Source organism: Lycium ferocissimum, chromosome 7, assembly GCF_029784015.1.
Source record: "Lycium ferocissimum isolate CSIRO_LF1 chromosome 7, AGI_CSIRO_Lferr_CH_V1, whole genome shotgun sequence".
Lineage (NCBI taxonomy): Eukaryota > Viridiplantae > Streptophyta > Magnoliopsida > Solanales > Solanaceae > Lycium > Lycium ferocissimum.
The window spans coordinates 36,472,777-36,500,141 of NC_081348.1; the positions used below are offsets into that span (position 1 = coordinate 36,472,777).

General features: G+C 36.1%; 2 protein-coding genes across 5 annotated transcripts; both read left to right on the forward strand.

Moving 5' to 3' along the window:
- Positions 1–843: 843 nt before the first annotated feature.
- Positions 844–8,455, forward strand: LOC132064719 (guanosine nucleotide diphosphate dissociation inhibitor At5g09550). Its single transcript, XM_059457809.1, has 13 exons — positions 844–1,075; positions 2,751–2,813; positions 3,020–3,103; positions 3,784–3,891; positions 3,988–4,160; positions 4,299–4,410; positions 5,454–5,534; positions 5,619–5,681; positions 6,021–6,122; positions 6,277–6,401; positions 6,709–6,919; positions 7,434–7,508; positions 7,955–8,455. The coding sequence occupies exons 1-13, from the start codon at positions 989–991 to the stop codon at positions 8,006–8,008; spliced, it is 1,338 nt and encodes a 445-aa protein (XP_059313792.1). The 5' UTR covers positions 844–988; the 3' UTR covers positions 8,009–8,455.
- Positions 8,456–11,295: 2,840 nt separating this feature from the next.
- LOC132064720 (probable ubiquitin-like-specific protease 2A) lies at positions 11,296–27,101 on the forward strand. Of its 4 annotated transcripts, XM_059457811.1 has the most exons (17): positions 11,296–11,491; positions 12,959–13,230; positions 13,345–13,426; positions 13,518–13,567; positions 15,217–15,399; positions 15,514–15,589; positions 16,083–16,191; positions 17,124–17,198; positions 17,883–18,014; positions 19,080–19,280; positions 19,364–19,419; positions 19,493–19,586; positions 20,242–20,332; positions 22,548–22,667; positions 24,776–24,871; positions 24,950–25,192; positions 25,728–27,101. In XM_059457811.1, exons 1-17 carry the CDS (start codon positions 11,305–11,307, stop codon positions 26,706–26,708), a joined length of 3,048 nt encoding a protein of 1,015 aa, XP_059313794.1. In that variant the 5' UTR covers positions 11,296–11,304; the 3' UTR covers positions 26,709–27,101. The 4 variants fall into 4 exon arrangements, with proteins under 4 accessions (XP_059313794.1, XP_059313793.1, XP_059313795.1 ...); XM_059457810.1 differs by having other exon boundaries at positions 24,776–25,192; XM_059457812.1 differs by having other exon boundaries at positions 11,357–11,491; positions 12,965–13,230; positions 24,776–25,192.
- The last annotated feature ends 264 nt before the right edge of the window (positions 27,102–27,365 follow it).

Here is a 27,365-nt window from a genome sequence, read left to right on the forward strand (position 1 = left end):
TTAACTAGTTTATAATAACAAACGGATCAGCAGATTAAAATAAAACTAATTTCAATTGCAAGCACAGTCCGATGAAAACATCCTTCAATAAATTCACGTACATGCACAAAACAGAAACGACAAGGAAGGGGAAAAAAAGATCCATGAGTGATAAAAGTGTCTGAAGAAAACACTCTTTAATTACTTCGAACTCTAAACCGTTGGTTCCATTTCATGTGATATGCGACATTATTTTCTTATTGATTAGTAATTTTTTTTTTTAAATGAAGGCATTTCTATACTGGGAAAAAAAATTTAATTTTAAATTCTCATCTTACTTTTAATGAGAAAATTTTATAATGAGACCACATTTGTGTTCTAAAACTTTTACTCTCTCTCTCTCTCTGTGACACCTTTCGGATTTCGAGATTCAAATAATTATTTCTTTGACGGTAATTTTTTCATATATCGTTTAAATATTTTGAATTATCAATTATTGTGACTTATAGTACTTTTTACGTAGTTTCCAAATATGTAATTTTTATTTCAAAAAAACTTAAAGATTTCATACCCGAATTCACCGTAAAAATTAAACTGTTTCACCCTCGAAATCCGAACTGTGTCACATAAATTAGGATAGATGGAGTAAAACTTATGATATATATATATTTTTTTTTTGGTTTAATCATCTAGGCCAGTTATATGAAATTAATTTATAACGAGTTTAAATTTTAAAAGCTTTTTCATTGTTTGAATTTTGTGAAATTTACGTATGTTACATAAAATAGAAGTTGAAATTCAGTTATGGGAAAAAGGTGGGTATTCCTTACAGTTGCGCTAAAGACCCGTTCTAATCCGAAACCGCGACATGCTCTCCCTCCTTAAACTCTCCCTCCCTCTTTGCTATTATTACTTCCATTTCTCACTTCTTTATTTCAATTTCATTCCTTCATTCATACCTCCTAATCAATAAGGATTAGCAAACTAAACACTAATTATACTATCAATTATGGATGAAGAATACGATGTCATTGTTCTCGGCACTGGCCTCAAAGAATGCATTCTCAGCGGCCTTCTCTCTGTTGATGGTCTCAAAGTACGTTTCATATTTTTTATGGATCAATGCGCCTTCTATTGTCCTTTTAATCACTAATTAGTATAAGCTAGCATTATAGTTCTTTGTTCTTGTGCAATATTCAGAGACCGAGCCAGGATTCCAACTTTTATGAGTTCTGGATTTTAGAACTACGACTTTAAATGTTAATAACTGAGTTTTAAATTTAATATGTGTGCACATTAATGAATTCCTTAATACAAATACACTGTTTGGGCAAAAGCTACTGAGTTCGACCATACCCGAGTTTCTACCTCCGCCCCTGGCAATATTGCTACTTGGATGATATATTTGTGTATGAGACAAGAGAGCAATTACTAAGGCCTTCCGTCTTTGCCATCTTATTCAGATTAAGTTGAAGTAATTTTTTTTTTTATGACAAAGGGAACCGCAGCCGCTACCCTTCGGGTGCACAGCAGTGGCGGAGCCACAGTCCGGCAAGGGTGTTCAACCGAACACCCTTCGCCGAAAAATTATACCGTATAGACATGTCAATTATTACGTATTACAGACATATATTTCATATTGAACACCCTTAATATATAGATTATATGAATTCGAACACCCTTGATAAAATTCCTAGCTCCGCCACTGGTGCACAGAGGGTAAACGCCACTCCTATGCAATAGCCCGCAAACCACACAGGAGAGATAACCCGCACTAGGTATGCGCCGTGTGACGAGCCCGACCCAGAAGCCAAATCCCCTACTTTCGTAGGCGGGGTGTTTCGAACCTGAGGCCTCCATTATGGTTAGCCCCATGCTTAACCAATTGAGCCACCCTTGATCACAAGCTAGACACAAATCCGTCATTCTTATGCTTCAGCTTAAATGGGACATAAGTAGCTATCTGGCACACTAGGGACTCCTCCATACACTTGCTAGCTAAGACTGGATCGTCAAAGACCGAATTCCTTTTCTTAATACCTTCCTTATCTCTCCTAAGGGTCTTGCCCTAGGCATAACCTATATACAAAGAGTTCCAACTATCTAAGCAAAGCAAAGAGGAACCTTTCCCCAGTTGACGAGAGAAAGAAAGGAAATGAGCCCATTGATTCACCTATCTGAAGCTGAAGGAATGAAAGGAAAGCCCGGGGTCAAAGCGCGTTCATCGTTGTCTATGGAGCTTTCTAGAGCATAGATCTAGCAGCGCATTCTAGGCACAGATCATTGGTATTAGATGTATCGTTAGATTTAAGTTGAAGTAATATTGATTGTTAGGAATACTTTCAGGATGTTAATTATGAAAATAAAAGAGATCATCAGATTACATCCACATGAGTCATTGAAACACAGAGTTTGTTTTGATCCTATTCCTATATTTTCGGATACGTTGTTTTGTTTCTTGACTATATTACGAAAAAACAGAACAATTCATAATAAAAATTGAATCCTTTTTCTTAGAGGATCTTTTTCCTTTTTTCTTCCTTTACACATTAATATTTTTTCACATTGGCAACTCTGGTGACTGGATTTGGTACACAATTAGTGATGTCTACCAGAATTTAGATCATCAGTCTCACTATTTATAAGTAAACAGTCTACTTAATAATGGTTGCAACAACTTTATATATGTATTCTAGTTAAGATATCTATACATCTTTGTGTGCTTTCTAAATTGATCACTAACATTAAATCTAATCTCTGATCTTTTTCAGGTACTACACATGGATAAAAACGACTATTATGGAGGAGAGTCAAGCTCACTTAATTTAATCCAGGTAACCTCTTTACCAATCGCGTGGAGTTTTGATATCCACAAACAATTTTGAAAATATCATCACTCATCTGTCTTGATCATGAGAGGACTAAGACATACTGGAAAACGAGGCGTAAATGGAAGTCTGGCATAAGATGGTGCTAGTTCATCTTTAAACTTGCAGGTTGCAGCTAATCTCAGCTTAACATTTCATGTTATTTTGTGTAGCTTTGGAAACGATTTAGGGGAAATGACAAGCCACCAGAAGAGTTAGGTACGAGTAAGGAATACAATGTCGACATGATTCCCAAGGTTAGTTCACATTGCCTTACAAATTTTTCATTATTGATCTTTCCATTACATAGTGCCTTACTATCTCATGTGTAGACCAGATGCTAGGAATGAGCTGGATTACTGTAGAGCTTTCACTAAAGAGAGACAGTTTATGACATGCTTAGTAATCTAAGGAATATCACTTGCTTTCCCTTGGAAAACCAAACATACTACTCAGTGGAAGCTTTGATATATAGACTTATGTCAACTGATCTTACAAGTTGGCTGGAGCTTGGACATGTTAATATTATTCACTATGAATGTTGCCAATATTGCAGAAGTTGTGATATGTAAAAATATATCTAAAGATAAAGGTGTCAATCTAGTATTTTGACCCGTAATGACATGAAACAGCGTGTAGATTCAACAGCATGCGCAATATTTTAAAGGAATTGAAACCAGATATGCTTTTGCAATTAGAGAGTAGGCTCTTCTTTACGTAAGTTCATGAAACATCTTAACTTCCTATTGATGACAAGATTATGTTCATCAAAGGGCCAGGAAGTTTAGAAGTAAAGATATTGGGCTTCAAAGAGTTCTATTGTTATCATGAAAACTTGAAATCTGTAGTAGGTTAGTTTGATCATTGGCCTCTATTATTAGATCTACATGAAACTCTGTACAAGTATGTAATTAATTTTTTCCCTGATGTCCTCTAGTTTGCAATGGCAAATGGAACTCTTGTCCGTGTGCTCATCCACACCGATGTTACCAAGTACTTGAACTTCAAGGCTGTAGACGGTAGTTTTGTGTACAATAAAGGGAAGGTATGTTTGTTAAAGCACTATGAGGTGTAGCTTCCATTCTGGTTTTTGTTGGTAGAAAATTCTCGCTTAACTTTCTCGTGAAACTGCTATCATTAGATCTACAAAGTTCCAGCAACTGATGTTGAAGCTCTGAAATCCCCATTGATGGGGCTTTTTGAAAAGCGCAGAGCTCGGAAGTTCTTTCTTTATGTGCAAGATTTTGAAGAGAGTGATCCGAAAACTCATGAAGGGATGGATTTGAACAAAATCACTGCAAAAGAATTCATTGCGTAAATTTTCTTTCCTCATGTGTTTTTGATTGTCTTGCTTGAACATATTGGTGAGGGCTAGATCCCTAGTCAATCATAGTTAGAAACAGTTTCTTCCACTCCTTGGTAATTTGTGCTTGGTAAATATTGTTTCTGCAGGAAATATGAACTTGAAGATGATACCATTGACTTTATTGGACATGCCTTGGCACTCTGTACAGATGATAACTATTTGAACCAACCAGCTCTGGATTTCGTAAAGAGAGTAAAGGTGTCAAATTAAGTTTGACTTGATCAATTAGTATTGCAGAAAGTATATAATAGTTTTGATAAAGATATCACTAGCTTATTTTGCTTTTGTCGCTATTTAAAACTTCACATTGACATGACAGTATATAAGTCTGGTTTGTGATGGCTGATGAGCTAGGTGTGACTTATTCTAGTTACTAAAGCTGATTGAAAGCTTGGTAAAGGTATCCTTTATTTCATGACCATGAAGGAGAAAAGAAGAAATTAAGGAAGTTACCATGTTTATATATAGCGAGTGTAGGGCCTCATAAATTTTTTATTCATGTCATGAGAGAAAACCCGCATACTTTAAGAATTTTTATATCACTATCTAGACTCTAGGTTAGGCATTAATTGTATACCTCACTGGCTGAAGATATAATATCTTTTTACTAGATGAAGTAAATCTTCTACTTTTTCAGATAGCTGCAAGGACTTATCAATATCGTCTTGCCTACTGATACTGTAAATCAGAAAATGCAGCCTTCTAGTTTTATTATTTATTGATGATTGTATTGGATTTCGGTGTCAAGACATCAGCCTTCTTTCTGTTTCTCTTTTGTGTCTCTACTTTCTTGGCATGGATTGGAGACCTTAAATCTAATTTAATAGCAAAGTAACATCTAATGTTGATATAATCCTATTAAATAAGATGTGCCCTACACGTTGTCGACTGATAATTTCATGGTACGTCTTCTATAAAATGTTCTAAAGAACATATTATCACAATCAAGATACAATTGAAATGCCAAATGCTACAAATATGCTGTGATGTTAATTCCTCTTCTTTTCACGTGAATAGAACTATTTTTGTAACTCATAAGAACCAAAATGTTTGATTACATAAGCTAAGATATGCTTTCTTCTTTTTGAGATAAAATATGCTTGACACTTGGCGGAGCAGTGCTTGAACAAGGATTCATTTTCCCCCTCTTTTGATTATGAATTGAGAGGATTATTTGTTATTATCGGAATTCTTTGTTTAAATAAATACTTAATGACTACTTTGTCTCTTGGTTTTTAAAGCTTTATGCAGAGTCTTTAGCACGCTTTCAAGCAGGATCACCCTATATTTATCCGTTGTATGGACTGGGAGAATTACCACAGGTTTGTCTCCTTGAGTATTTTTTGTCAGTCATGTTTGAATACATTTAATTTTTTCCCGTATTTGATTGGTGCACATGTTTTTAGGCGTTTGCACGTCTGAGTGCAGTTTATGGTGGAACTTACATGCTTAACAAGCCGCAGTGTAAGGTATTCATCAAAACCATCTCTAGCTCATATGGATGCTTAACGATACCCATGTGGAGTAAGTTCCCCAAATGTTCTAGCATCCAGAATGTGGCTCACTAATCTTCCTGATCTAACATCTAGGCCTCTTCTCGCCTGATGTAAAAAGTAATTCTAAATGTATTCTGGACAGATATCCTCCTATTGTAATTTTAAGTATGCCATAGTATTTTGTAAAGAAAACTGAGACAATAATGCACTGAGCTAGCTGCTCTACTTCAAATGCTGAATAATTCCACATGGCTTACATACACCACTGAATTAAATTGAAGTTTATGTGAACACTCAGTTTCTGGATTTCAGGTGGAGTTTGATGAAAGTGGAAAAGTTGTTGGTGTGACTTCTGAAGGAGAAACTGCTAAATGCAAGAAAGTTGTTTGTGATCCGTCATATTTACCTGATAAGGTACTATTGGAAAATTGCGAAAAACTAATAGGTCCAGGCTTTCTGCATTGTTGATTCATGTCTTGAAATTTTGCTTAATCATCTGCCTAGCGGAAGAAAGGATTAGATTAATAATTTCTACTGACAAATTATTTAATACCAATACATAATGCAGGTCCAGAAGGTTGGAAAAGTTGCTCGTGCAATTTGTATAATGAGCCATCCCATTCCTAACACTAACGATTCTCATTCAGCCCAGGTCATTCTACCACAGAAGCAACTTGGTCGCAAATCAGACATGTAAGTTTTGTAGGCTTCCAGATTGTCTGTTGAATTATCATAGCCTATTGGGTGGTGTAGTATAGAGGGTTGTCTCCGACGGTGCAAGTTTTCTGCTTCTAAAAATAAGATTACAAAGCATACTAGCTTTGACCTTACTTATATATGGCGCTGACTAATAATTAAGTCCTCTTTTCTCTAAAAATTGTTAAGAAGTGATTGTCACTGCTTATTTAGTCCTAGACTCCATTACATGTTCACCCTGTTGTGCAGTTCGGAGAAACTTGAAAGATAATTGAGAGTGACTTATTCAACATTCCGGTTACAGGTACCTGTTCTGTTGTTCCTACTCCCACAATGTCGCTCCAAAAGGGAAATATATTGCCTTTGTTTCGACAGAAGCTGAAACCGATGACCCCGAGAAAGAACTGAAGCCTGGCGTAGACATACTTGGGGCTGTCGATGAGATATTTTATGAAACTTTAGACAGATTCGTACCTTCACATGACTCTGCTGCTGATAATTGTTTCATATCTAAAGTAAGCTCCAATACTAGTTGCTTGTTTCTCTTTTCTTTCTACACTATTTCTTCAGAAATATATCACCAAAGAGATATGACTGTGTTATTACTTGTTAGTACACAGAGCTTTTATTCTCCTGAGGAGTTAGAAGATGTTTATGCGTATGTTCCCAAATTCTATAGAAGCATCACTGGAAACCGATATGGCGCTTTGGTTTTGTTGCTTTGACTTGCTGAACCTCGCCCCACATTATGTGAAATTACTGCCACTCAAGGGACCGTTCTTTGTAATCTAGTAATACCACGAAAGCAGAAAAAAGAATACAACAATAATGTCTTACAAGCTTAGTCATGCCTTCTCTTGCATGTTGTCCTTTCAAATTAAATCAGATTTCCTAGAAGTCCAAAAATTCTATGGTAGACTTCTTTCCTGCCACTCCAATGTCTCTCTATACATTGGCAGCAGTTCATTTGCGCAAAAAAAAAAGAAAAAAAATTCTGATCTAATTACCATGTTTTATCCTTCCTTGTAGAGCTATGATTCAACGACACACTTTGAGTCCACGGTAATGGATGTGCTAGATATGTACACCAAGATAACGGGAAAGGTAAGATTCCAGTTTGAATATGGTTATCTGGTGATTTTTCGATTAAAAATATGCAGCAGTTGCATAACACATATATCAACACTCAAGTTGCATGCATGCTGACTGATATAAGGTTGACAATGATGCCTTGGACTTAAGAAAGGTTGGAGGCATACTTGTTCATAGGATATAGCTAGTACGTTGATAGGGAAAACACACATGCATACACACAGACATTATCCATCCATCATCAAAAGATGCCGTTACCAAGCATACTATTGTTTGAATATGGAAGCAACCTAGCAAAAGTTACTGGTGAAAAAAGGGGTTCTAATTAAACTTATTATCTTCTACTGCTGACAAATATATCTTCTTTCGACCTTGTGTGAATGGTTGTGAGTGTAGTGAACTTATTGAAATTTCTATGCCATATTAGTTGTTTATTCTTACATTTTTCTTTTGTTTAGGTCGTTGACTTGTCAGTGGACTTGAGTGCTGCAAGTGCTACTGCTGAAGAATAACCTTATTGTATCCACTTCATATGCTGCAAAATAAGTCATTAGAAGCCAATTTTGTATTGAAGAATATATTCAGTGAAGAAACCCCTAGTTGATCCCTAAAATGGACTTTGTTGGAGGGAAGCACTTGCTGTAATGTCTTAGGTGATCTTGCAGTAACTGCTTTCGCAAGATTGATTCATTCTCCCCCAACCCACCACCACCGACCCCCTAATCAAGGACTTATTTTTCATGTCCCCTATGGTTCATTTACGATACTTTTGGAAAGGTTTAAGAATAGTTTCTACAGATCCTTTCCATTATTAGTTCATGGTTACTACTATACTGATTTCATTTTTCATCTTGTAAGGATTTAATAATTGTTATTTTGTCAAAGGGATGATGGTGGAACTAGAATTTAGTTTCAACTATGGGAACGTCTATAAACCCTATAAATTTGAAGGTCATAAAGGACGTCCACAATGTTGCCAACACCAAAGGTGTCTGTGGAATTATGTACTTTGAGTCCCCATCCACTTTACAATATAGTTCTTTCTACTTATATTTCGCGCCACTTGCACTTTAACATTTAAATGATTGTCTTGTCTCTATACAACAACATACTCAGTGTAATCTCACAAGTGAGGTCTGAGGAGGATAAAGTGTACGCAGACCTTATCCCTATCTTGGTAAGTTTCCAAAATTGATTTATTTTGAAAAATATTTTTTTATTAGACGTGTTTTTCGAAAAAGTATTTTGTATCAATTTATTTTTAGCTAATTAATTTCAAAAGCCCTTTTGCTAATATTAGAGCATCAATTTGTGCTTGGCCAACGTCTCAAAAATAACTTTTTTCAGTTTCTGCTACTATTAAAAACAACTCATTTGTCCAAACTTAACAAACACCTCAACCTTCTTAGATAAACACATATTTAAAACAAAAAAGCTCTTTCAGCTTTCCAAAAACTTAATCAAACAAGCTATTGATGATGTATCGTGTACTGTCGTTGTTTTAAAAGGCGTTTTCGGGGCAAGCCACGGGGCGGGCGTACCAAAAAATGCCCGGGCGATGGGTCGGGGGCGAGAGTCCCAAAGGCGTACGCCGACGGTCGGGGCGTACGCCGGCGTTTCAAAAGTTTTTTTTGTTGGGGCGTAAGCCGAAAAAAACTTCTTCAAACTAAAACGAAGTTTGTTAAATAAGTCCTTAATATAATGCCCAAATTCTCAAAAGTATATTACTCAAATGTTTTAAAAAGGAAGCAAGCATTAGATTTAAAAGTCAAGACCTTTTTTATTGCTAGAATGCCTAATATAGATTCTTTTCCAATCATTTATCTTGTCTTCTACTATCTCAAAAAAGTAACGAGTACTTGTACTTGCCTCAAGTAGCGTATAATAGATTGTTTAATTAGTTTTTTGTGAGGGTGGAGTATATATATATATATATATATATATATATATGCTCCACCCCAAAAAAAAAAAAACTAATTAGAACAATCTATTTTATATATATATATATATATATATATATATATATATATATATATATATATATATATATATATATATATATATATCCAAAAAAAAAAAAAACTAATTAGAACAATCTATTTTATGTGTGTATATATATATATATATATGCTCCACCAAAAAAAAAAACTAATTAGAACAATCTATTTTATATATATATATATATATATATATATATTTCTTAAATTTTTACGCTATTTCTATTTAAAAGTATTTATTATAATTATATCATTTTATAAAATGTTTAAAAGTTAAAACCCCATGGGGCTTACGATGCTTTACTTCACCGAGGAGTAAACGCAGCGCCCCGCCTTACGCCTCGCCTTTTAAAACATTGGTACCTATCAAATGACCCCTAAAGATCTACTAACAAACAAGTATACATTAGCTTACATGTAAACCCCCCACCTCCAACTTAAATAGAATTTGAGTTTTGGCTTGTACTCTTTCCCTTTATTTTAAGCCATCATATGTATTTGAATAAACATGGAGGTAAGGATTATTACTAAGATGTGAGTATTTGTTAAGATAGTATAAGAAATAATAGGGTAAAGGTTGAAAAAAAAAATTACTCTACTCACTTTTGTTTATTCAAAAAGGTTAAAATTTTGATTTATTGGAGTTATATTACTCGAATATTTCAAAGCATTTTTTGCGCGAATTTCCCTTCAAAGGCGCTGGTCTTTAATTTTTTCCCTTCGACTAAAAAAGTAGCCGCAAATATCCTGAAGTTCTGAGTTCGAATCCAGCTCAGTAAAAAAAAAAAAAAATCGCAAAAGAAGTTTTCGCGAAAGTTCTACCTTATGAGGCAAAATTTAGTTATGCCTTAAGGCAAATTATGCCTTATAAGATAGAACTTAGTTATACCTTAAGCCATAACTTCTCTAGTTCCAAGTTATGCCTTAAGGTATACTTTTGCGAAATCTTTGTTTTGCGATTTTTTTTTTTGACTGAGCTTGGATTCGAACCCAGAAACTCAGATATTTTTGGCCATTTTTTTAAGCGAGGATAAAAATTAAAGATTTCTGATCTGATGGGCAAAGATTAAAGACCACCCCAAAATAGGGGCAATCGTGGGAATTGCCCATTCAAAAGTTGTACGCACCTTTGGAAATGCCAAGTGTGTCGTTTAAATTGGGGCAATTCACATGAATGCCCTTATTTTGGGGTGGTCCTTAATTTTTATCCATTAAATCAGTCAAAAGTTTAAAAAAAATTCGCAAGGTAGACTTTATCTAAAATTTTGCCTTAAGGCAGAGTTTTGAAGGCAAAATTCTGTCTTGTGAATTCAAACCTCTGCCTTGTGAAATTTTTTATCTTTTTTATTAAATTTGGGTTCGAATCCAGAACCTCAAGATATTAGGTGATGGACAAAAAATTAAAGACTAATACTCTCTGAATCACAATGTTTAACTTTTTGATGATATTACCGATAAGGATGCTAATAAAATGATAATATAAAACAAGAAAGAAAGTAAAGTGAAGCCCTTTCTTCTTTGCATTACTTGTGACAAATCCTGAAATCTGTAGTCTTGTATCAATTTGGTTCTTCTCCTTGTTTCCTTCCTCCAACCTGTTTAATAGTTCTTGAAAATACATTAATTCTTCTTAGATACTACCCCAATTTAAGGGTCAAAAATTATAGACCACCCCAAAAGAAGGACAATCCACGCAAAAAAACACGTTTAAATTGGGAGAGAGAAAGGTAGAAATTCTTGGCGTGGCCCGCGGAGAAAGTGGGGCAAGCAAGGGTAAAGAATTCAAACACGACAGTGTTCCATCGTCGACAATGACAAAGACGAGAAGCAAGAACAGGCGAAATCCTAGCAAGCACGATCGCGATCGCGATCTCTCTGTTTTCGATTTTAGTCCCGAAGATCAGCGCATCGAGAAACACGCCAAAAAGAAATTGCAAACCTTCAAAAAATCTAAGAAATTTGATTCTCCCGTCGATAAGTACAGCTTTCTCCATTGCTGTACGTTTCTACTAAACCCTAATTTCGTTACAAACTTTGATTCTTCTTATATTTGTGCAAAACAATTTTTTGCCTATGATTTGAAAAGGATCAAGCCTACTTATAGAAAGTCAGTTTCTCTAACTTCAATGAATTTTATTGTCTTTTTCTCTCTGATTGATAGTGTTTGTGCCATTTGGATTCTTTTAGGCTTTGTTACAACCGTCTATCACATGAATATGAATGTCCTTCACATATACGCTCCGTTATCTTCTTCTTTACTGAACAAATAATTACAACCATAATATATTTGATGCTTTTAGTTTATAATGGTCCTCATCTACTGCAGGAAGTAGAATTGCATCTTCTGATGTGTCTAATAGAGTTAATTAAAGGAAATTGGGGGGGGGGGGGTTGAAAGTGCACCCAGTGGTGTGGCCTAGTGGTCAATGAGGTGGGTAGAGAACTATGAGGTTTCAGGTTTAAATCCCAACAGAGACAAAAAGAAAAACACTAGGTGATTTCTTCCCATATGTCCTAGCCTTATCTGTTGCTGGTGGGAGGTGGCAAGTATCCTGTGGAATTAGTCGAGGTGTGCGCGAGCTGGCCCGGACACCACGGTTATTAAAAAAAAAGAGATATAAAAGTTGAAAGAAAACAAGGCGATGGGCAAGAAAAGGAATAGCAGTGATGAACAGCAGAATGAAGGTAATGGATGGGAACAGAGCATGTAATCAGATTCAGCATTCCATGTACTAATACATGGGGATGATAGACACATTGACCACAAGAGTTGAGTGTGTGTGACACACACATATTCCCTCCGTCCCAATTTTTTTGGCACCATTTGACTAGGCATGGAGTTTAAGAAAGAGATGAAGACTTTTGAAATTTGTGGTCCAAAACAAGCCTTAGATATTTGTGTGGTTGTAACTCATCTCATCAAGTTAAATTGTTTCTAAATATAGAAAAGTGACATTCTTTTCGGGACAGACTAAAACGGAAAGAGTGCCACATAAATTGGGACAGAAGGAGTACATATCTAGGAATCAAGAAACATAAGTTTGTGGTTTAACTTATTCTTGCAGCTTCTTCTGATCAGTGACCAGATTGTACTCAAAATTTAAAAGTAGTAGAGTTTCTGTATTTAATTTAAAAAATCTCCATGAAGCATCTATGATTGCTTTTTGCATTTATCCTGCTTGGTTTAACTAAAGGAAGCAATGGTGTTTATAGTCTACATGCTTTTGGTTTTAGATTTATTGAAGATATGGCATTTCTGTAAAATCAGTTAAAATGTCACTTTTCCAACTTTGGATTAAACTAGGTGCTAATATGTTTTGTGACATCCATTTCTGTGTGCAGATTCCTTTTAGTATTTTTTACATTGCTAATTTTTGCCCTGATTTTTGTCCATCAATTAGTTTATCTTTTTTCTTCTTATGACTATAGAAGTACTGATTATTCTATTTAACAAATTTTCCTTAGTTGCAGGAGGAATAAGTAGTTTACAAAATGATTCGGTGAATGAAATCCTACACATTGAAGATAGTGATGATATTGCAGAAATGAAGATATTGGAGTCAGGTGCTACTGTGGCGTCTAGCTCCTCACATTTGAAGCCTTTGACGGATTATTGTCTTAATCATCTTAAGTTGAAATGTGACACATCTGGGGGGAAAGCCCAATTAACAAGAGTGGAAGTACCTGGATGTTCTGTCACTGATGGCAAAATTTTTAGTAGAAGAGTTTTTGCTGATGTACCCAACTTTCAATATCTCATGTTTCAAACTTCACATAATGCTAACAAATATTTAATGACTATCCCTTTGATAAAAAATGCTTTATGACTATCCCATCCAAAACTTTTGCAGAATGAGCCAGTTATTCTCGATTCAGATGATGATACCAAAATCGAATCATCCAAGCCAGCTTGTTATCTGCCAGAAAATAAGGGTTTGATCAAATGATCCCATATCTAATTTTCAAAAGGTTGCTCATATAAATCCATTTTTTGCTTATGAGATGTGCTGTTTTTACATTTTAGGTTCAGGAAACCAACAACAATTGATGCAGAGTCCTGATCTGTGTGATACGGTGAGCATGCTTCTGTAGTCTTTGCTATAATTGAGTAACTCTGAAAATTGGATGTTCCTCAAAAGAAAAAATGATATTAATTCTTGTATCTGCTGAGCGAGCCTCTCTGGGTGCTTTGTTTGCTCCAGTATAACTTTGAACGTCTAATTGTAATGGTTCCGATCCTTTTTCCAGCCGATGTGTGTCCTCAGTTTCTCTGTTGGTGCTGTTAAACTTTAGGTTAAGTGTACTACAATAATAATTAAAAAACTGCCATGGAAATGCAAAATCACGCAATTAAAGTATCAGTTGTTCCAATATAAAATTATCTTTTCACTCCAAACCAGCTTTCTTTAGTTTATTGGGGTTAGAGGCGAAAGCCTAACTTTCTAAATTATTTTTCATTCGTAGCTTCTATTCAGTTTTTGGTCCCAAAATCAAGCCACCTTATAGTGATCGCCCCACCTTAAGCTGCATTTGAGAACGCTGGCTTCTTGTGAGTTGTGTAACTCTTATGCAAGTCGGCTTCAGCAACTGTTAGTGGTAATAACTTAGCTGTCAGCTTACTCAACTTGCCTGTCCGAGATGCAGCTTCATTGTGTTTCTTCTTTCATTCAGCAATATTTCACGGCTTAACTTCCATATTGACTGTATGCATGTCATCAATCTAAAAATATATAAGAAAGCTAATAGGCTTAGGAGTCTGGATGACAAGCATGGATATTTCAGAACTAAAAAGTTTCATATGAAAACAACATATATGCAGGTCCTATGTTGCTTGGAAATGAGGGTGGGTATCTGATATGGGTGAAGATCAAGAAGTCGGATTTGTTGTCACCTAAATCTTAGGATTTGTTGTCACCTAAATCTTAGGATTTCGGGGATACAGATATGAGTACGCGTACGGATGCTTGTGTACTGCCAATAGATATATAGCAAATACGTACCAATTCATCTATAAAATATCTAACATTTTGTTCCATCAGTATATATCATATGATACCAACGTTTCTGATACTTTGTGTGTGTGTGTGTGCGCGCGCGCGCCCGTGTATGGATCCAAAAGTTGAAATATGCTTACTCAACACACCCTAAACGTATTGACCAAATCCAGTGGGCATCCTGCACCCGCACCGGGATCCTGTCCAATCCACACGGGTGCAGTAGGGTTTTTTGGAAGATCCATGTGACACAGTGTAGGCTTGAGTTTAACTAGTTAATGCACTTTGAAGTAAAGCATATTGAGAACCAAGACATCAATAACACACATTAATGATTAAAAATCATTGGCCATGAGCTTCAAGCTGTATATTGATAAATAAAAACACAAACCCCAACTCCTCCAATCCATAACATTTTTCAAACCTCATAATGTGAATCAGCAAGGTAGAATGTGATGTCTGTTCCATTCCAGGTATGTGTTAAGTTAAGTTGATTTCGGGATATGATATATTGCTGATGTTGTATCAATCGTCCTGTTTTTTCCTTCACTGCCAAGCATGAAGTGGTGAAGGGGTGGAGGAGAGCTGGTGAAGAAGAGAGAAAAGGAAGTTGAGCATGGATGTACCCCTTTGTTATTAAACCTTTCAGCAAGTGAATTGAAAGGTTCTTCAAAGCTTGCAGAAAGCTATTGTTTATACTTCACCTTTCTTTTTGCTATTGTTTTGCAGAAAGTTCCGGTGGTTGTTAGACCTGATCATATCATGTACGAAGATATGTATTCTACAAGCTCCATTTTGACTTTTTCACGCAGTTCCATAAAGCTTGAGGGCTCCTTCGGGATGAAGTTACCAGTTACATCTGAGTGGACACTCTGTGATATTCTCGCTATTAACTCCGAGTGGTGCAAAAGTGTGAGTTATAGTGCTCCCCCCCTACAAAAAAAAAAAAAAAAAAAAAAAAAAAAAATACCAACAGAGTATGTGGAGCTTTGCTAACATGCAAGTTTGCTTTGTTGCTAATGATAGGTTGAAACTGCCCTTGTGGAATTGTCCCTCAAATCCAAGGATGCAGATGTAGCTAAAACTGATAATGAAAATTCAGGTTTGTGCAGTTCAATAGAATACTTTCCTATATAATGGTTGATAAAGTTAAATAGATGTTTTCCTTTTTTTATCACAATTCCCAACATTTGAAGATTAATTTTATGATTTCAAGCTGCAACTGCAAAAACCTAAATCATGCTATCCTGCTGGATTTTCCTAAAGAACCTTCTTAATGCTCTGAAAGAAATGTCGCTTTGTACTTAAGGTTGATTGATTGTTAAAATTAGGTTGGAGAATAGAATGCTCTATTTTGCAAAACTCAAAATTTACTACTGTTGCTCACACATGTACTGGAGATTTCGCTGCTTGTAGCTGTTTTTGATGGATCATATATTTGGCTTTTGGAGGGATACGAGACTTGATTTGAAACTGACAATGTTATTTTTTTCCCTGTATAATTTACTCTTAGGGGAGAATATAGGTAGTTTTCTTAGCTGTGATCCTATTATTGATTGATCTTTGTTTACGTGAAACTACCTCTAAATTTACAGGTGCTATTGTGTTATCATTGACTTTGTTCGACCCTGATTGGTCTGAAACACAAGAAGCAATTAAGATGTTGGATGTGAGATACAAAGATAAATGGAATGACACTACAGCGTAAGATACCTCGTTGAACAATGTATTGATGGTTCATCTCTTACTTTTAGATGTCCTTTGGTGATCTTGCTTTCTTTTTTAGCAGTGGATGATGAAGTTTACTTTTTATTCTTCTTTATCTTTATTTTATTGTGAACGCCCTGTCCTCCTCTAGGCACAGCTGCCAGATACTTCTTTTATTGTTTTCTAGATTTGGCTGGCTAAGCTCCCTCTTCTATTTATCAGTATCATCATTATTAGTATTCTATTACTATCTTATTCTTCATATTGTATTACTATTGTTGTTTCTTTTACTTGGGTTACCCTTCTGATTTTTGTTGTCAGTACTTTTCTTTTCAACAGTATTTTCACCATAGCTTTTACTTTTGCATTCGTCAAACCGTTTCTTTTAGCCAAGGGTCTATCTGAAACAGCCTTCTACCCCACAAGGTAGGGGTAAGGTCTGCGTATACCCCACCCTCCCTAGACCCCACCATGTGGGATCATACTGGGTATGTTGTTGTTTTCGTAAGCTTCAATGTGAGACTAGTGTTTCTTTGTATAATGATTAAGCTCTTCCTTTTGGTGAAGAAAATAGGTTTTCTTCTTTGATGACTGTGGGAGCAGAAGAGTTTCTTCCCACTAAAATTTGTGGATTTGGAAATAGTTTGTTTCAGAAGTTCTCTAAATCTATTCTCTTGTCCTTGTACGACAAGCTTCGTTGTTGTACAATTGACTGTCTCAGTAACGGAAGATGTATGAATTGAGTGAAACCACTAAAGATGTTTTTCTTGATGACGTACTGCTAAAGATGATTTTAGTATCAGAAATGGATGATTAAGTTTCAATTAATCATTGATTTCCTACGAGTAGCTTTTAAAATCTTGCTGTTAATTCCCTTAACCCCAGTTTGATGGAATTTTGTTATATCATGACAATGCTTCCTTTGTCAGAATTGATTGCACAAGGAGCTATAGTCCATTTTTTGGGCAGAAAAGCTTTTCAGTTTCAGAGCATCATCATCCCAAGTAAGAGATACTTATCCTTGTTGCCTTTCAATGTGAATCTGGCTTGCCAAGTGGATTAAGGTCTAATTTTGGTTGGTTGCGAGAGAATGACCGGCTCTTGTTTCAATTTGCTATTTGGTTATTTAAACAGTTACTGGTGTCTGACCATATGCCCAATTCTATTTCTATTTTTTTTTTTTTAAAGGGCCCTGGGCATCAGAGGAGTTCCTTGTGTCTTTCTCTTTGACTTATGAATCATTGAACAAGGTCTTTTTGTGGCGATATTTCTCTTTCGTTGCCAAAAGATTTGATGCAGTTATGAGGTGGAGAGCGAGGAAGAAAGACTACTAATTTGCTAATTTGACATATCTTGGGTTCATGTAGTTTGTATAAAGTTCTAGGGTAAGATCAGAGGCTCAGACTTTTCTTTCTGCTATGTGTTTCTAGAACTCTTAACTGTAAAAGCTCAATCTTTACAGTAATCTGATGATTGAAATCACACCATATACAAAAAAGAGAAAGATAGTTGAATGTTAAACTTTGGATTGGGTTAACAGACACTGATTGAGAGCTGAGTTTATAAGATTTTTTGTGAGTTATGTATCGGCTGCTTCTGAATCTTGCTATTGCACATGCTTCCAACTTCCATGTATCTTTAATAATTTTACATTGTCTGATGCTTGAATCTTTTTTCATTATATACAGTTCCAGAGATAACTTGGAAGAAATTATTTTTCCAGAAGGGGATCCAGATGCAATTTCCATAAGTAAGAGAGATGTTGATCTATTAAAGCCTAAGACTTTCATCAACGATACCATCATTGACTTTTACATTATGTGAGTTTATATTTACGTGTTTCAATTGGCACTTCCCAAGTCTTGCTAATGTGGGTTGGAACTTAATTTAGCTAATCTTTTTTGTTCTTTCTTTCTGGAACTGGTTATTCGTTTATGTGAACTTGTTTTTTCTCGTAAGTATAAACTATTGAAATGTTTGTTATCAACATCTGGAAGTATGATCTACTTTTGTTAGACCGCAAATAAAAGAATCATTTACTGGCTGGGCATCTGTGTGACTCTTATAGGTCAAATGTTTCTTCTTTGCGTTTCAGCTTTTTAATCAAGACAGGTCAAACTTTACTTCATGATTGACGCGTGATTATTTCATTGCATAGTAGTTTCATCTTGAGCCAGACATGGTTATTGGCTTATTGGCATTGCTATCCCTTCCTCCCTCCTGCTTGTAGATGCTTGTTATTGCTTATGAGCAACATGAATCAACTACCTTCATTTGCAATATATAGGTCCCATGGTAAATAACTATCAGATCTTCTGTAATATCCCAGTTCATGCTGTTCACAGTATTGCAGGAGTTTCTGTTAAGGCTCATACGCAGAGAAATTTTTTAATGTTTTGCTTGTTGATAGATTTTAGTGGTTTGCTTGTTTCAACACCTAATCATGTTGTATAGTATCCGGTGTACTAGGGTGGTTTTATATGGAGGATACTCTATGTTACTTATTATCTGGCTCTGATCATCATCCAAGGGTATAGCAAAACCCGCATATTTTATATATATATATATATATATATATATAGAGAGAGAGAGAGAGAGAGAGAGAGAGAGAGAGAGATTATTCAGACATTTCATATATGAAAGTAAGCTGGAGATCTAGCCTGATTATTTTCTTCTGGTCTATAACTGCACTGTTCTGCACTATTATTCTGAAAATGATAAAATAATGTGCAAATTTCAACATTTCAAGCCCCGGTGAAATGGATGTTTCATTCAGTTATGCTGAAGTTCTGTATTTTTTTTCTCCTACTTGTATTTCTCTTCTGCTTATCTGTTTGCGAGTCGCAGTGAAATTGGAAATCTCAATTGATGAAATGAATTACTAGGTATCTGAAGAACAAAATGAATCCGGAGGAGAAAGATAGGTTCCATTTCTTCAATAGCTTTTTCTTTAGAAAACTTGCTGATTTGGATAGAGATCCATCTAGAGCTTGTGGAGGTAGATCTGCTTTCCTGCGAGTTCGGAGATGGACCGCAAAAGTTAATATTTTTGGAAAGGAATTCATTTTTGTTCCAGTCAACTTCAGGTAGAAGCAGTTATAGAGCCATTTTATATGTTAAGATAGTACTGCTCTCCACTATATTTTTTTTTTTTCCTTTCTGCTGACAGTCTCCACTGGAGTTTGATAGTCATCTGTCACCCTGGCGAGGTTGTTACCTTTAGAGGTATATTCCATGGCTTATACGTTTCTACATCTATTTAATATGATTCTTATTAACTGGAAGAAGTTTCTCGCAGAGGAAGAAATGGAGAAATCGTCTAGGGTACCATGCATCTTGCACATGAACTCAATCCAAGGGAGCCACAAAGGCCTCAAGAATCTTATACAAAGGTATAGTCCGTTTTTGAGTTGTTTAGGCTCACGAGGTTGAGTAGTTATTGATGAGGTCACAATCATGTGCAAGAAGTTAACCCTGTTCTGTATATTATACGTGGTACATCTGTACTAATAGTTTATTGTGTAGCATTTAGTCATTCGCCAAACAAGTCAGCATATTGCAAACCACTACTCTCACCGTCCCAATTTATGTGCCACACTTTCCTTTTTAGTCTGTCCCAAAAAGAATGTCACCTTTCTCTACTTTTTTGGTTTATCTCTTGTATACGGCCGTTATGGCCATGTTTATGAATGAAAATAAACTGACTTGATCAAAAAATAATTAGAAATAATTTAAACTTTAAAATTCTCCCTTTACCTCTTGATCAGATTTTTTTCCTTCTTTTACCCTTAATGAAATGAATGCCACACATGTCTAAGTTTTGTTTTAGACCACAAATTTCAGAGGTCTTCCTTTCTTTCTTAAACTTTTTGCCTAGTCAAACGGTACCACATAAGTTGGGTTGGAGGGAGTATGATTTATATCAGAACTCTTTATAAGCTAATCTGTCTATATTAGTGAAATTCGTTTAAGATTTCACTATGAAAGACTTAGATCACTTCCCGATTATAATGGAAAGAGAGAAACTTTCATGTCATGTTAGTGCAGTTACTTATTGGAAGAGTGGAAAGAGAGGCACAAGGAAGTAGGAGAGGATGTTGCAAGGAAGTTCTCGAGTCTGCCGTTTGTCTGTCTCGAGGTATCACTCCATTTCCCATCTCTCTATCGTGCATTGAAAATGCTTTTTCCTTCAATGCATTCCCTTAATTGACAAAAAGGGAAGTTTCAGGTTATTGTCAACAAAAACAATGATTGTCTGAAATCTAGTTATTGCATATATATAATGAACACTGCTGCTGTTTATAGTTAACAACTACAGTTATGTTGTCATCTTCAATTTCTAAATATGCATTTTTTGTCTCATAAATATAAGCTAGCAAGATTCTGTTAGATTCATTTTACTCTGTAATTACAATTTGGGGAAGTGAGAATTTATTAGTTATTGACATCTACTCCACTCCAAATGTCCAGTTCTGGGTGTGTGAATAATAGGCAGTTGTCATCTAATATGGTTTTGGACAATCCTTCCTCAGCACTCTTAGGGTTAAGCCCAATATCCATCTCTTTAACAGACTTAAAAGATAATTATGTACCGCTATCTGAACACATCGTATAGATTTAGAAAAGAACATCATAGTGATATAACGAAATCATACAAGGGACTCGAACCTGGTTTGAATTAATGCGTAATATTTGTTATTCAAAATTCATATTTAGCATAGGCGTGGTTTTTGTAATTGTCAACACTACAGGGTTAGAATTGCAGTGGAAAGTGAGGTTGTTTCTGAAAAAACATGGGAAGAAGTGAGTTCCTAGAACATTATGAGAGTTTATGAACTTGTAAGATGCTAATTGCAACTTAAAGCACCCTGATTTGCTGTTGATCCAATCTATTCCAGCATTGGTGGATGAGCTTACCTTTGCTACCTGTGCTTGTGGGCTGGACAGACTAATCACTGATTAGTTGAGGTGTGTGCAAGCTAGCCGGGATATGAAGGATTACAACCCCCACAAAAAAACTAGACCAATTTCCTTAAGTATTTATTACTTTAACTTTGATGTAACTACTCTTATAAAGTAACCTACTTACTCGTTTAACTATTTGTTGAATCTTACTCTACATCTCCAACAGAATCATCTGTCTATACTTTTTTTTTAAAAAAAAAAAAAAAAAAAAAAAATCCACTGCGAGCTCTTGGGCCATATAAAGTGCAGCTCATGTTACAACAACAACAACAACATACCCAGTATAATCCCACCATGTGGGGTCTGGGGAGGGTAGAGTGTACGCAGACCTTACCCTTACCTTTTGACGGGCAGGGAGGCTGTTTCCGATAGACCCCCGGCTCAAAGTGCAGCTCATGTTGGAAAACATAATTTGTTTTTTTCAATTTGCATCTGTTACATTTAAACATGACGATTCTTCAAACATGAAATCCTCATGCCTACTGAATGCTACAGTTTTACAGATTGATTTTGTTTCTATTTACATTTGAGGGAAAAAAATCAATCTCGGGTCTATGTGGTGATGTCTGCTTGTACTTTTTGGATAAGCGATCATCTCTTTCTAAAACTATGATATGCCCCATTGCGTCTTAACTGCTCTTTGAATTAAATGGCAACATTCGAATTAGCCATAGCATTAGTTCATCAGCAAAGTCCTTCAGTTGAGAACTTTGCATACTCCTAACATATTTATATTTACTAATTTAGCATTTTTCTGCTTTTGTCAATTGCCTGATAGAGCACAAAGCTCTTGCACTACATTTATCACTAGAACACCTGTAATTTGGGGCTTGTGTTATATATTGGACAGTTTTATTGACCCTTTTTGGTTAGAATTGGGGGACTGCTCGCCTCTACTTCTCCAACTAACCTTTGCCTCCCCAAATTATACAAAAAGGGGAAAAAGGAAAAATTTAAAAGACATACACTGAAATAAACCCAAGGGAGAAGAAAGAATTCCACAACTTTTAGAGGAGGATTCAGTTGAGTACACAGTGGTGAACCGACACCCATGAAAAAGGATGTGTTAGAGGAGTTACAACTTCTAGTGTTCTCATATAGAATTTATTAAGGGATTCAGCAACCACATTCCTCTGCAAATGGTTTTTTATCGTCTATGCTGTTAAGTTTTCTGCAGTATCAATTATTTTTCCTATTTGGTCTCTTTCATCTATTTGCCGAGTCTTGGGTTAATTTTGGTGATTGTAGCACACATGCGTACTGCTTGAAACATACTTTTGGAAAATAAAAATTGCAGTAAACCATCATAAGAAATCTGGATCATCTTGTTACCAAGTCTTTTACAGTAAAACATCTAACTCTTCTACTCCTTTTATTTTTGCTTCCAGCTGCCACAGCAGGAAAACTTCTTTGATTGTGGCCTTTTTCTGCTCCATTATGTGGAACTTTTTCTGGAGCAAGCTCCAGTCAACTTCAAGCTCTCCCTAATAACTGCATCTTCCAAATTTGTAAGCTCTTTCTTCCTTGTTATATCATTTTGAATTGAACTGAGAACTGTCATTTATATGTGTTGGGAGGCATTAAGTGAGTATATCTTATACTTTTGAGAAGCTTTTGCGGTTCTGCTCTGGTGAATACCTCGTTATGACTGCTTGCTTTTCTGATTTTTCTGCCATTATTTCTCATGCATTGAATTCTGTTCTCGATTATTTCCTGTTGTGACTAATTGCTTCATCTTTTGTTCCTAGAGCCACCTCAGGGTTTTGATTAATTGGTACCTATCAGTCTTAATAATTGAGAATATCTTCCTCCTTTTCAGTTTGCATGCTCATTAAAGGAGAATGTATACAATATTTTGGAGGCTTAGGTAGTATAAAGTGTACAATGAGAGTAAGAGCTTGAGGATATAGGAATTTGGGATTTGACAAATAGTGCATCATTAAAGCAAACGTTTAACCTTTAGAATGTGAAGTTCAAAGCAGTCGCTTGGGTGTACCTTACATGCTCTTCTGACTGTAGTTTATGCATTCACTGTTTATGACTCATTTATTGTGAGGCAAAGAAAGTTTATTTCCTGGGCAGCAAAGAGGACCTGCAAAGGGTGGCTCAGTTGGTTGAGCATGAGGCTTTCATAATGGAGGTCTCAGGTTCGAAACCCCTACCTACGACAGCAGGGATTTTGCCTTCTGGGTCGAGCTTGTCACATGGGGCTTGCCTAGTGTGGGTTATCTCTCCTGTGTAGTTTGCGAGCTATTTCACAGGAGCTGGGTTTACCCTGTGTGCACCCAAATAGTAGCGGCTGCGGGTTACGATGTCGTAAAAAAAAAATATATATATATATATAGTGGAGACAGAGAGGAAGAGGAATGAAACCTGGCTTTGAGGGGGTTAAGATTTGAGGGAAAGAGGAGGAAATGGTAATAATCCGCAGAGGACAGAGAAATTGACTTTTGGGGAACTTGGAAGCAAAACTAGCTAACAAGGCTTCACATAAAGCTACAAAAGTTCCTTATCAAAAAAAAAATAATAAAAAAATAATAATAAAGCTACAAAAGTGAATGCGATGTGTATTTTTGGTGATCCATAATTTTAGCTGATACTGCATAAATTTTAACTGTTTCCGTGATGAGGTGCAATTTAAGGTTGGTAAATCTGAACCGTGTCATGCAGCTGTAACTCTAAGAACCTACATGTCTGCATTTTGTCATTCTTCTTGGGGTCAAATTGTGATGGGAGTAGTTTAATAGACCGGTCCTGTGTTTTTGTTATAGGATTGAAGATCTTCTGAATACTCTTTGTAACTATATGACCTGTAACTGTTTGTGGCAGGCCTGATTTTTGGATAAATATACAAGTGTTACCTTTTCCAAAAAAAAAAAAAAAAAAAAAAAATATATATATATATATATATATACCTGTCCTGTAGTTTGGTGAACATTAAATAAAGGGGAGCCTACAAGTTATGATGATTCATTGTGCTTGTCTCTTCCCATCATCTATAACTTCTTTATTCTTCTACTCTAATTTTATTGTTGTGGCATTTGCTACTTGTGGCCTAATGCTACAGACGGGCGGGGTGTTGCACTATATGGCTACAAGATGCCTCTTTTCTTGAGTTATTGTCTGTTAACATCTCGCCTCTGTCACTCATCTCTGTGAATCATTATTTCATTAGGTTTCATGTTTTGTAGGTCAAAGGTTGAAGATATATTAATCATGGCTCTATTGCAATTCCTTTCTTTCATTCCATTTTTTCAGATTTGACTGTTCTGCGGAGCAGAGTGACTTGTATCTATAAACCTTGGCCGACTGGAGTAGGAATGAGGATCCTGAAATTGAACTTTTTGTTCACAAACTTTTATCTTAAAATGATGCAGTATTTGAGATTATATAATGAGTATCTACTCGATGTAACTTGTGTTTTGCTAGCAATATGTAATCATGGTGTTATGATATTGGTGGGTGATTGCACTATTTTACTGAACTGTGTGGGGGATTTAACAGTCTTAGTGTTGATTGACTTCTGCTGGAGTGCTGCTATTGTTTCTTATGTTAAATGGTTATTCATGTCCTGCTGGAACTTTATTTGATAGTTTGGTAATATTCCATTTTTCAGCTTTCGAAAAATTGGTTCTCAACGGAAGATGTTGATTGCAAACGTGAATATATCAAGAGATTGATCTGCGAAATTACTAAAAATAGAGTTCAGAAGGTTTCTCCAGCTGATTTTGATGACAACTCTTCTTTACATTGCTTAGAAGATGAAAATACTTGCATGAACTTTCTTCAGGAAACTTGGAATGCAAGAGAAGCATGTCATGGTAATGACTTGAGCTCGCATGAGGATGAACTTCTGACTTTATCTCCTGTAGCCAACCTTATTAGGGGTTTCAAGAATGCCGGAGTATCAGAGGTTTCTAAAGATTTGTCGCAAGCACAGGATTCTGCAAGGGCACTTACTTATGACAATTATCGGCTTTATGGGCCAAAGGCATCACTGGATCCATTTAGGAATGTGATGTCTCCTATAGAGGTAATCGATCTTTATCATTATTGTGCTTAAATTTGCTCTACTTTTTGTAAGAATACGATAGGTCTTTCTGGATGAAAGCCCTTCACAAAATAGTTGCATGGATAGTCGTCAACTTCCCTTTTGTGGGATTGCTCGTGTTCCAGGGAATTTTCTCTGAAAAGACAAAAAGTTGCAAGAGCAATAATTTAGAGAACCTCATTGTTTCCAGATGTTAGTTATCATACATTCTCTTTGGATGTGGGGTGATGAAGGTTGGGACCAACAAAAAAAGGTAGAGAATATGGGAAGGGACCTTTGCAACTACTACTTTAGCAAAGCAATCAATTTTGTTGTTTCATTTTGTCCCCTTTCTAGGGTGGTGCATTTCTTTCCAAAGATCTCCTGTTTAGTTCTGATGTTCGGGCTTTTTTATATTTAGCCTAGTGTTATGACATTCTTGATATACACTGTTCCTGTATCTCATCCAGTTTATGTTTTCTCCGAGCACATCTCCAGTGGTTAGCTTAGTCATCTTGTTTCTTAATATATTTAATAGGAAGAGGCTATGGGGGAGCATATGACTATTTCACCAGCCATGAAAGCAGGGAGCCAGCCAGTTGATCTTTTTGCAGCACCACATGCTTCAAGCAGTGTGATTTCCGAGACCCTGTTTCTTCGAAGAATTTCTAAGAGCTGCAATAGTGAAAAGATAAATCCACGTTGTCGAAGCAGTAATTGCGGCGTTTCTCTAAATTCTGTAGAGATACACGATGAGGAAAATCGTAGGGCCAAAGTGGAGGAGGTGTCTGATCCAGATGCAGTAAAATATGACTCACAGGAACTTGCAGGCTATATTGTTTTGGATTCGCAGGAGGAAAAAGAGAACCATGATTGGAATTGTCTGGCAAATAACCTACCCAATACTTCTTCGTGCCACAGGGAAGCTAGCTCAACTGATATTTATGTTTATAAAGTAGACGAAAAGATACTGCCTTCACGATTAATAGAGCAGGCTGCAAAGAAGCCAAGGCATGTGCCTGAAGTTTTGGAGGTGTCCAGTTCTGGAAAAGGGAAAGACCAAATTGCGTCTTCTTCAACATCAAGTGAGGAACTTGCAGGCTATATTGTTTTGGATTCGCAGGAGGAAAAGGAGAACCATGATTGGAATTGTCTGGCAAATAACCTACCCAATACTTCTTCGTGCCACAGGGAAGTTAGCTCAACTGACTTCTATGTTTATGAAGTAGACGAAAAGATACTGCCTTCACGATTAATAGAGCAGGCTGCAAAGAAGCCAAGGCATGTGCCTGAAGTTTTGGAGGTGTCCAGTTCTGGAAAAGGGAAAGACCAAATTGCGTCTTCTTCAACATCAAGTGAGGAACCTGCCTGTTTTGTCCTGGATTCAGAGGAGGTTGACTCCAAGCTTTATACTGAAGCAATTAATTTAAAACCAGCAACAGGATCGGGGAACAAGCCAGTTGCAGGGAAAACAAGTTTATTCCGCCGTCCACGAAGAGGTAGAATAGTCCTTTCATAAGAGTTACCTGTACAGCATTGACCTGCTTGTACAGCGTTTTTGTTTGAAATGGATTTTGAAGGAAATAGGCACAAGTGTAGATTTCCATTTTCCCCTTTATTTACCTTTTTGTCCAGAACTATCTATGCAGAGCTAATACCTACACCCACTGTTTACACCAAATCAATGCAACTTGGCATAGCTAAGTGATCTAGTGAAGTGAAAATATACACTAATTAACCATGAAGTCAATAGTGTTACTTGTATGTTAAGCCTTAGCTGGTAATTGTCTAGCTGCTTAAAATCTAGAAGACCCACAGAGGATGCAAAATTTCTTGCCACTTGTCGTGGTTATTTGTGTAAACTTGTTGCTAGATTCGTTTGCGGTTGAGTGAGATCACAATGGCTTGGTATAATGGTTTCTTAGTTTTCATTTTACTGAATCGACCTCTTAGTCCATCCAATTCTCTGGGACGTCTCAATATGACAATAGTTGGATTTTTAAGATTTAAACCGCCAACTGTAGTATCGATTTCAGGTTATATTTGTTCCATCAAAGGATACAATTTTGGACCAATAAGTGTTCTGGAGGATGTCAGCAATTTTTATTCTTCTTTTACCCAGAAGATGTAAACGATCTAGACAGCTTTCGCAAGACTGTCTTCTTTTTGTTGGACA

Coding starts and splice junctions, on each gene's coding strand:
- LOC132064719 (XM_059457809.1), top strand. CDS start 989: ATGGATGAAGAATACGATGTCATTGTTCTCGGCACTGGCCTCAAAGAA. Junction 5,682..6,020: donor TTAACAAGCCGCAGTGTAAG/GTATTCATCAAA, acceptor TCTGGATTTCAG/GTGGAGTTTGATGAAAGTGG. Junction 6,920..7,433: donor ATAATTGTTTCATATCTAAA/GTAAGCTCCAAT, acceptor CCTTCCTTGTAG/AGCTATGATTCAACGACACA.
- LOC132064720 (XM_059457810.1), top strand. CDS start 11,305: ATGACAAAGACGAGAAGCAAGAACAGGCGAAATCCTAGCAAGCACGAT. Junction 17,199..17,882: donor TCAGAGCATCATCATCCCAA/GTAAGAGATACT, acceptor CATTATATACAG/TTCCAGAGATAACTTGGAAG. Junction 19,587..20,241: donor CTCAAGAATCTTATACAAAG/GTATAGTCCGTT, acceptor ATGTTAGTGCAG/TTACTTATTGGAAGAGTGGA.